This window comes from Microtus oregoni, unplaced genomic scaffold (genome assembly GCF_018167655.1).
Source record: "Microtus oregoni isolate MIOR12 unplaced genomic scaffold, Mior012 000035F_ref0000213, whole genome shotgun sequence".
Classification (NCBI taxonomy): Eukaryota; Metazoa; Chordata; class Mammalia; order Rodentia; family Cricetidae; genus Microtus; species Microtus oregoni.
The window spans coordinates 12569764-12580838 of record NW_024543094.1 but is presented as its reverse complement, the minus strand read 5'-3'; the positions used below and the strand labels follow the sequence as shown (position 1 = coordinate 12580838).

Below are 11075 nucleotides of genomic sequence, written 5' to 3'. Positions count from 1 at the left end.
CATTTCCCTCCCCTTCCCCCAATCAACTCCCCCTCTCTCATCAGCCCGAAGAGCAGTCAGGGTTCCCTGTCCTGTGGGGAGTCCAAGGACCTCCCACCTCCTTCCAGGTCTAGTAAGGTGAACATCCAAACTGCCTAGGCTCCCACAAAGCCAGTACGTGCAGTAGGATAAAAAACCCACTGCGATTGTTCTTGAGTTCTCAGTATTCCTCATTGTCCGCTATGTTCAGCTAGTCCGGATTTATCCCATGCTTTTTCAGACCTGGGCCAGCTGGCCTTGGTGAGTTCCCGATAGAACATCCCCATTGTCTCAGTGTGTGGGTGCACCCCTCGCGGTCCTGAGTTCCTTGCTCGTGCTCCCTCTCCTTCTGCTCCTGATTTGGACCTTGAAATTTCTGTCTGGTGCTCCCATGTGGGTCTCTGTCTCTGTCTCCTTTCATTGCCTGATGAAGGTTACTATTCATGAGGATGCCTATGTGTTTGTCTTTGGATTCACCTTCTTATTTAGCTTCTCTAGGAACATGAATTATAAGCTCAATGTCCTTTATTTATGGCTAGAAACCAAATATGAGTGAGTACATCCCATGTTCCTCTTTTTGGGTCTGGCTTACCTGAGTTGACAATGGCTTTCAGCCATTCTGTCCACAAGTGCTCACCTTGGTGGTGTAGAATAAATCCTCTCTCTTCACAGTTCCATCAGCCATCTTGTCTCTGAGGGCCTGTCCAACTTCTTCCTCATTCTGGTAGAAGTATGCAGCATCTATGTGACAGAAACCTACATCAATGGCTATTTTGGTGGCCTCATTTGCCTCACTCTTTGGAGTCTATAAGACAAGAGTAGGAAAAGTTGGAGATGTTACAAACTCAGGGAAAATAGTCTTTTATATCTTCATCACATTCTTTTGCGAGTTTCAGCCAGCCCTATGGCTGATCTTGTTTGATGATACAAACTTAATAATAGATTTACAATCTATCTGGAGACACAGACTATAGAAGGATTAACTACTAAATCTTGACTGAATAAATTAGTGATGTGGAATTCTTTTGAAGCATGTCAATGCAAGTTTCAGTCAGTAAAGATTAGTTGGACAAAACTAGCTAGCATAAAGCAGCATACTGGGAGAAAAATTCTAAGGCCCTCAGTATATTAGACAGGTGTACATATACATAGGTATTTGTGAAGTGATGAATGGAAATTAGTTCCTATTTCCCATTGCTCTCAATTTTGCCCAAATAATTCTTCAATTTCCTCAAGATTTTTTTATTCCCTTCATTTTGCAGGTCTCTGCATTCAGCATTTATGCAGTAAGCATTTACTGAGTGCTGCCTTCTAGCCCAACACTATGTTAGGTTCTTGAGTACTAGAAATTTTTTAAATTTTTAAAATTATTTATTAAAAGTTTCCACCTCCTCCTATTTCCATCCCACTCCCTCACTCCCACTCCCTCTCCAATCCTAAGAGAAGTCAGTGTGTACTAGGCATTTTTCAATGAACAAACTGGCTTCCCTTCTTCCATGAGGTTTCTGGAAGAAGAGAAGAAGACAATCTTTACACAAGTATGAGAAGTGGATGGGATAGCTCATATCTACAATTCTAGCACTTGGGAGATGGAGAGGGAGGATGATCAGATGGTCAAGTTCATTCTTATCTACATAGTAAGTTCATAGTAAGCATGGGACCATGAGATCTTGTTTTAATCAACATCATTATCATCTTCCTCCTCATCACCCTCATCTTAACAGCTTTTCAAATATGCTTTGAATACCTCTATTTTGTTGTGAAAAGCACACAGAAATACATGTATAGCATTTGCAGACTCTTATAATTCATAGGATGATTTTTAATGACAATTAGAAGCTTGATCATGAACACTAAATTGATTAATTATCAAGTAAGAGTGACAGCATTTACCAGGATTGCTTTAATATGCATATGAGAAAATATATATTGTACACGATGTCGGTAAATTGTCATCGGCTGCTAAAGCTCATTGAGAAGCTGGCTCTGGAAGCAGATTTTCCTCTCTACCAACTTCAGACCCAAACATGTTTATATCAGTTTTCCTGGAAAACTCTCAGCTCTGGGTCAGGTTAACCCTCTGGATTTGTACCAGGTGAAAAAAATTCTCAGTCAGTGAACAGTATTGAAAGCATTCCTTAAACACAGAATACTAACCAGAGGTGATTGTTTTTTATCTCATGATATGAAAAGGCTACAGCATGAGGAAGGAGACAAGGAGGAGAGGCAGCAGAAACAACAGAAGGAGATGGTGAAAGACGAAAAGAAGTAGGATGAGGAAGAGGAGGAGAGGGAGGAAAATGAGAATGAGAAGGATGATGAGGAGGAGGAGGATGAGGAAGAGGAGAAGAAGAGAAGAAGAAGAAGAAGAAGAAGAAGAAGAAGAAGAAGAAGAAGAAAGAAAGAAAGAAAGAAAGAAAGAAAGTTGTCCCACAGAAAGCTCATTCATAGGGAGAGAGAGCTAAATAAGGAACTCCAATTTACTGTCCTCACTTTTCACAGTTACTTCTTGCTGGATGCAGTTTGCATCCAAATTTGATGATGTCAACTCTCTCTGATGCTGTTTGTTCAGTTACTTGGAACCCTCACCCAAGGAGATACTTCACTCTACCTAGGATGTACATTTAACTGGAAAATTTCATCTGGTTACCTCAAAAGGGTTCTCACAGTTTCTACTAGATGTTTTTCAGCCGCTAATTTATTGTTTTGCTATATATCTTCTGCATTTCTCTGTTTGCCCCTCATAATTTCTACTTTTACTTTTCTTGCATATATTTAATGAATCAAAACCAAAAGCAAAGCCATCATAGATGATACTCCAGACAAGTAAAATATATATTAGTCCTTTCTGGTTTAAATACTAGTTTATTGATTTTAATGCTTATTTTTACTGACAAAAATTGATCCACTAATGTTACATGCAGGAAGTTTACATGAATCTGTCCCTTGGTCTGCATCAGAAGTAGGAAGATTGAAGGGTAGAATGCTAAATTCATATCCAGAAATCCACAGTGAGAATATCTAGATATAGCAGATGCCCAAAGAGCTGATAACTGCTCTTCTGATCAGTTATTCTTACCAGAACAAGTACCACACCTTAGTAAGCTGCAGCTGGGTGCCAGTCAGGATAATAATATTTACAAAATTTCCTCAAATTTCAGTGTACAGTTTAATGACTTAATCAGATGTCCTGTGTTTGCATTGCTCCCAGAACACTTTGGTAGACAAATAATATCACAAAGCATACAATGGAGCAGGCTTTTGTTACAGAAGTGACCTCATAGGGACGTTATTCATTGAGTAAGAATCAAGTTCAGAATAAATACTTCAACTAGATTGTAATAGAAGCTTCTGTTTGTTCCTTTCTATTTGTCAATGGCATGTATTGCATTTACTTTTACAAGTGAAAGCATTATGGAAGAATGATTTTGTTTTGTTTCCTAAGATACAATTCTGTCTTAACTAGAGTAACAAATGTCAGTTAAAACAAACTGGTTCTGTTCAATACTAATACTTTGTCATTCTTCCACCAACACTGAATATTTTGATCCCTGTCATTTGGAGACAATCCTTCCCAAGCCACCCAATGGTTCTATTACCTGTGACTAGTGTTTAACAATTTCAGTTCACTACAATGACTTATTGAATGGGTACATAATAAGTTAGGTAAGAAGTATGATCCCATTCCCTTGTTACTTTATATTTTGCAAGTCTTGAACACTAACTTATGAATGGAATTATTGTGGATTCTCAGAGACATTTTTGTAAAGTTGGACTTATATTGTAAATGTTTATCTTTATGCTCATAGATTAGTGCATCTCTCAGTCTTTATCAACAAAGCTTTTTTTTTGCCATAGACAATGACTAATACCAGGACCCACAACTGTTTATTACCAGAGAACAGGTGTCCATGATGGGCTCACCCATAAATGGGACTTCTATAGCTTACTCTTTCTTCAAGAGGCTGATGGAATGACATGGAAGAGGAGGAAAAAAGAGTGTAAGAAACAGAGGTCATGAAACAGGAAAATTGTTGTACAACAGTATCTTCTGGATGGGCTGGATGCTTGTATTCATGAGCTGATAGCAGCTGTCATTGTCTGCAGAAATCCTTCACAATATCAATCCAGTCAACACTGCAATGCAGACTGAAAATGGGCTGACAATACCATGTCCCCCTATCCCCCACCCCCCGCTCCTAAAAAACTTCTACTGAAAGTTAATGACTTCTGGGAAATAGAAAATCCATTCACTTCAGACATGTGGCCATAATTAGGTTGGCCATGTTCTTGTGGATGACCTCATATTCAAGTGCATAGAGTCACTATTAATGATTATAGTGTGTTATTTAAAGAGAGAGAAGGAAGAGAAGGAGAAGGAGGAGGAGAAAGAGAAAAAGAGGAAGAAGGAGGAGGAGGAGGAGGAAGAGGAAGTTGAAAAAAGAAATGAAGTTGGGAAAGAGACGTGAGAGTCTAAGCATAGTTCTAGATATGGAATGAGTGATGCAGAATATTGAAACATGTTGTGTACCTGTATGAAATTTTAAAATTTGTTCAAATACTTGATATTCTTTAACAAATACATCTTCTTCCAAAAAAACTCATACCAAAGCTAAAGTCCAATGTCCCTACTGTTAGCCATTTTCTCTTCTATCCATTGCCCACAGGGATTTCTAACCAAGACTAGAATGCAGAAGAAACCTGAGCTTTAGATGATAAATATTTAAAAATTAATAAGAATACTTACATCAAGGATTCATTATACTTAGAGATATAAGTACTTAAATATATAGCAAGCATTGAGATTTGTCAGGAAACAATGTTAATAACAATAATGATATAATCTGCCTACAAAATCTTTAACCTCCAAATCTCCAGACTCAACATCTTGGCATCTCACCAAGTACCAATACTCATCCTCAAGCATGAACAGAAGTAAATTGTAAGCAGGGAAAAAGAAGCCCGGGTGACTCATTCACCAGGTGCAGGTCTTTTGCCTTCTGAACGCACTTCCAGGATAGCTGATATCTAATGCTTTAGTTCCCGAGAGTCCCACTTACACCATCCGGAGCAAATGTGCCAAATCCAAGCACTGGCATCAAGTGTCCATCATTCAGCTTCACTGAACGATTATGTTTGAAATCCATGGTGTCCACAGCCCAACAAATCTGACTCTTGTCTCTTCTTCCTCAGTAACCTGAGCTAAATAAAAGGCAAACCTCCAACACTATTTATATCTGTCAAGACAGGTGGGGCCACGCAAAGGCTCCATGATTGGAGTGAGTCCATGGCCTTTCTTTTAATCCCTTCATGTCTCTACAACAAACACACCCAGAAAGTTTATGTATTAAAAGATGTTTGATTTTCAGCCCCAAAACAAAAATGCTAGCTTTGACAATCTGCCCCTGATAATTACACCAAACTTACTTTATAACTTCAATTTAGTTATCTAATTGTCTTCTTCCATGTGTTAAGGTTTCACATAAAATTCAGATTCTCTCTATTTTGCTTCTTTAATAAGGTCTATCCAAGAAAACCTAGATTTATATCACAGATGAATCTCTGGAATGTTGCCTTTGTTTAAACAGCTGTTTGCTTCTGTAATAGCCTGTTCTCCTCCAGCTCAGTCACTACCAACCTTAGGAATTCTGCTTATTAAGCTCAGCATATGTGTTTGAGTCTCGGGTTCTTCTTGACTCCAACAGCCTCATTAGATAAGATTCATCGTGCTCTCCTGTGTCACCTTACATTGTTCTAATGTGTATTAATGCAGCTCAATAAATGTGTTGACAAATTACACTCTGAATTAATTCAGAACGTCAGCTATCATTAGAGAACCCTAAGTAGCACTTTGCTCACTATCACAGACATGTCACATTTCCTCATTTGAAATACTACAACTGGTATTCCAATAGCCCTAGAATTTGTGTTATAATTTAAAATTCACCCTCATCTCTGTGAAGGATCAGAATTTTGCCTGATTTTATTAATCCTTTTATCGCATATTATATCTCTCAGGAATATTCCTTAAAAATGAGCCTCTCTGCTGATGTAAATAATCTCAATCTGACCAAATCAGACCAAATTAAAAGATATCCAGGTTTAATTAAACATCTGCTCTTTTGTGTGACCCTGAGAGGGAAAACAGAAAGCCAACATGACCACTAAAGAGGAAGAGGGGAGACAATGTGTTTTTTATCTGTTGGGCAGTTTAAATAGCCTGTGGGAGTGGTTTTGACCCTTCCTAGGAAGTGGTCAAGCCTTGGTGAACTTCCTTGGCACTCTCTGGGGAAAGAACAAGGTTTGGACTGAGGCAACTCAGGGGAGGTGGCTTCCAAAGTGAATGCCAAGGGCTAGGCTAAGGCCCCCAACTTAATATTACGATCCCAAATTTTATCAGTTATAAATTTAATGAGTATATAATTTGCTTTTTTGTTTGTTTGTTTCATTTGTTAAACCAAACATAAATAAAGTGACGTTTTATAAAAAGGCTTGGCCCCAATATATCTCTCACCATAGAGAAGTAGTGGCCGAAGAAGAAACATGATAGGAACAGGATTCATCTTCCTTACAAAAAATTATAATGATCTTTCTGCGTGAACAAGATGCTATCACATGAGATGGACAGAGAGTTGATGCCTACATAGCTTCTATTTTTCACTTTCAACTTGGAGGTTAGGAAAAAAACAAACTAACCAGATGAAGCAAGAAACCAGAAAACCAGAGGCTCTCTGTGCTTTCCTGTGAGAACTCTTGATAAATGGCTAAACAGTAGGAAGGATCCCAGGAAATCACACCAATAACCAGGAGAAATCTGCTGTGCTGAAGCATTATTTTGTGTTGTTGCCTCATAGGAAAGGTTCAGGTGAACAGAGGCTTCTGTGAGATTCGGTGTTATGATTTTGGTCCCTGGTCCCTTTAAGAGACAAGCCACACCCACTCCCTTCCCCATTTGCTGAGGCAGGCTGATCTTCAGCTTCTGGACTGAGCACTCTCTCTTTCCATCTGCCTCTCTCCCCACTTCTCCACTTCCCCCCTTATGTCTCTCTTTCCTCTTCTCCTCTCTCTCATCTCCACTTCTCCCTTCCTCCGTCATAACTCCCTGAATAAATATTCAACCTCACTCTGCAAATCTTGTGTATCCATGTTTCTGTCTTCTGCCTGCCTGCGATGTGTCTCCCTGCCTGGGACCAGCCATTGCTCATCGACCAGCAGCTATCTCTGTCTGGGACTGGCTGCCAGGGCCCCATTGTCTGCCACCACATGGCCCACTACCACCATTTGGGACCTACAGCATTTCTGCTGCCTACTGACGCCAGGGATCTTGCAGCATTTTTTAAAAAATCATAAAATTCGGTCCCTGAAAGATGCTGATGCATTGTCCCAACCAGCAGGGCACAAACAGGAGTATGAACCTGGAAGAGAGAGGAATGAAGAGATAAGAGACACAAGAAAAGGACAGCAAGTCTGTTTTCTGATCAAGCTGTCAACTTTACTTTTTCTCAGGAGCATTATATAGCAAAAAGGCAGGGGTAGGGTAGGTAGCTGGAATATCAGTGATCTAACCAAAATGTCAGGTCTCCAGACATCCCTAGCTGATAGGAAGAGATAAGGAAATGCTGAGGGTCTGTAAATGTTTACTAACAAGGAAAATGCTAATTACTTCTGAAGCCTGGGGCCTGCAAGTCTGCTGATACTTTTAACTCACAGGAGGAGATAAGTATCAGGAACTTGCCCTATAGAGGTAAATATCTTACTTAACTTGTGAACTAAGATGACTATAACCAAATACAGGTCTTTGCTTCCGGCAACACACCAGGCATAATTTTACTCAGTCATGCAGTTGGGTAGAGGTTGAGAACTACTGACTGCTGAGAAGTCTCCAACCATTTCTACCTTCATTTAAGGTGTTCCTTTCATGCTACTGTTTTTCCTTGTGATGCTTATTACTACAAGATATGTTCTTGTATTTAGCTCGTTTTAATCCATTATAAGAATTTAAACCATACTCAATAAATATTAAAACTCAAGTAAAAGTTGGCTTAAAAGGCTCAGAAAGGCAAGTGCTAGGTGTTTTCTCTCACTGTGGTTCTTAGATCTTTTTAATGCAGATATATAAAGTTGTGTGCATGTATTTCTACATGTGTATTCTAAACATACAATAAATAAACATACAGAAACTTAAATAACTAAACCATAGATGTTAAAAATCAGACGAAGAGGTACATCTTTCCCTTGAGTAATCAAATAGATCTAGATTTTTTTCTTTATTGAAAAGTGAATTCCTTCCATTCCATGAGCTTCCTAGAGACCCTCATGGTCAGGCATGACATTCCTGTGAAGGAAAGCTGGCAGTCTAAGCAAGCATTTTAGCCACATCTAGTAATAAGCCCAGCAGCCCAGCAGTCTATTGAATGATAATGTTGATGCTGAATAGGACAATTAAGCTACTCTAACTGGGAAAGAAAGCTGTCCACAGGAATGCTAAACACTTTTTCACAAAGTAGAGTGAGTCATCAGTATTCAGGATTTTATTTACTCATGTAGTTTTACAGAAGCAAAGAAATTTCTGGATACTAATAAGATTAAATTTTTGGATGTGTGGTTGATTTGAATACAATAATAGACTATGAGTCACCAATAGTGCATTGGTATCTCATTTTAAAAAGGAAACAAAGTACTTCTCCTTGGTGTCATTTAACCAAGAGCAGGCCCAAACTGGAACTCTCTGCTTTGCATTCCCTGTGTCTTCCAACCTCCTGTCCATCTTTTGTCTGAGTCTAACTCTGTTCCTGTCTGAAGGACATCTTGTGACTCTGTCCCTGTCACGTTTTCTTTTTGCCTGTAAGTCTGTCTATGTCTATTCATCACATGGGGAAGGAATGAAGGAAATCTTTAATGAAGTTTTTAAAAAAAATTAAATCACTGACTCCTGTTGCCCACAAGTGACCCAGATAATAAACAGTAATCAAGCATCATTGTTTACCAAACAAAATCTACATGTTGTGTTCAACATTTATGGTTGATATTTATTTTAGAAGATTGCATTCAATCTCTATGTTTGATTTCTTTCAGCAAATGATTCTCAGAACACATGAAATACTGTGTGAAAGGGGCATGAGAAAGTACAAAATTTAAGATTACAGGTAAACATTAGCTTAGGTTATAAAGTATAAGTTGATTATTTGAGAAATACAAAACAGGTAAGGTTGGTTCTCACATTAGTTTCGTAAAGGCAAGATAAGCAAACAGTGTATGTTCATAGGGGTAACAGTCATTAAGTCTTAAGAGACCTCAATATTTGTTATTAACCAAAGATAAATAACAAATTAACCAAATGAAGTCCAGAAAAACTTCCATTCTCTTATACTGTAAGAAATAGTTTCATAATATTCCATTGCTACAGTTAATAATCTCAGAGACAAATACTGAATGCTTTCTTTCATTGGTGATTACATTCTATATTAAGCCATTTTCATATGTGTCTATATCTATCTGTGGAATGATCTTGAAGTAAAACATTAAGAAAAACAAAGAAGACTTATGAGCAATGAAAACAAGGAGAAAGGGAGTTTGAGGAAATAGTCTCAATATAAAATACATGCATGCTGAAGAGTTTAATGTAGTTAAAATAGTTTTAAAAGCAAAGAGATTAAAAGAAACAGCTTTCCCTTACATAAGAAAAACTCTGAGTATCCAGTTCTTTCTTTGTTCAACATGTCTACCTTGTACTGTAAGGAGTGTCTTTTACCTATAGATTCTATTTAAAGGATTCCTTGCTGTTCCTTCTCCTTCCTCTCTCCAACTCCCTTCTCCTAACAAGTGCTGAATTCTCCTGTCCACTTGCCCTGTTGTTTAATCTAACCTTAATAAAACCATCTTCAGACTAAATAGAACTCATCAATTAAGAGCATTGTTCCACAATTGTGAGGACCAGAGTTTAGATCCCAGCACTCATAAAACTAGTCATGTGTCCTGTGCACACCTACCTGTAAATCAACCTCCAAAGGGAACAGAGACAGACTTGCTAGAGATCACTGTCTTCCAGCTTAGCAGAAAAATATCTGGAGAGGAACTGGAAGGAATAGAGTGACGAAAAATCATAACCAGGATATTTTGTATGAAAAACATTTATTTTTATTAAGAAGATAAATATTACAAGGCCTGGCATGATGGTTCTGCAGGTAAATGTGCTTCTAGGCACCCCAAAGTCCTGAATACAATGGACTGAGGGAGGATGGAAAAACCCAAATTTTCATACAAAAGGGCTATAAAAAAAGGGGAAGTAAAATTTTCACTTGCTTGCTTCATAGGGCTTGTTTTTATTTTGTTTGACTTTTCTTTGCTTTTTCTTCTTTTTTGCCCCTAGGTATATTAGTTACTTACTTTTCTATTGTTGTGATAACATACCCCAAAAATGTAAACATATAGAAGGAAGAGGTTTTTCTGAGTTTACAGTTAAAGATGGTTAGAGTCCCTAATGGCAGCAGAAACATGGACCTGTTAGGAGGCCCTGCTGATCAGAGGTTACAGTCTACCATGGTCTTGTAGTTTTCTCTCAACTCAGCAACAGGAAGGACGCCTTCCCCAGAGAGGATTCTTGCTCTCTACCTGCTCTTATTTGGAAGATGTCCCTAGGCTCCCTGCCTGACTCATCTCAAGGATGACCCTTTGTCAGAGCCACCTTTTTGCGGTGAATTCTGCCACAATCCTAGCTGCTGCAGGTGACCCGTTGCAGGATAGGGAGCAGGAGGATTAGAAAATGTTAAGTAGGGGGAACAAAGATAAGAAAGAATTACAGAGACATAGGATAGTATCTGAGGGCCACGCCAGTCTCTGATGTATACTGTGTTCTGGGTACTAAGTTTTTTCCTGTTTAATTTTCCATTCACTTTTATACCCCAATACAAAAGGGGAGAAGAAGGCAAGACACTGCTTTACCATGACACAGAGAACAACTAGAACAGTTATTTGTTCCAGTACTTTGAGACATTAAGAAATTAATTCATGAAGAAAGTATTCTGTTGTTTATGCAGTAAACCCACCCTAGTCCAATT

The 11075-nt window shown here is 38.5% G+C and overlaps 1 protein-coding gene across 1 annotated transcript; it reads right to left on the bottom strand.

The window, feature by feature from the left end:
* Positions 1-628: 628 nt before the first annotated feature.
* Positions 629-5165, bottom strand: LOC121432568 (aldo-keto reductase family 1 member C15-like). The gene is made up of 2 exons (XM_041630604.1): positions 5079-5165; positions 629-823 (listed from the first exon to the last, which is right to left on the bottom strand). Exons 1-2 carry the CDS (start codon positions 5163-5165, stop codon positions 629-631), a joined length of 282 nt encoding a protein of 93 aa, XP_041486538.1.
* Between the last annotated feature and the right edge of the window lie 5910 nt (positions 5166-11075).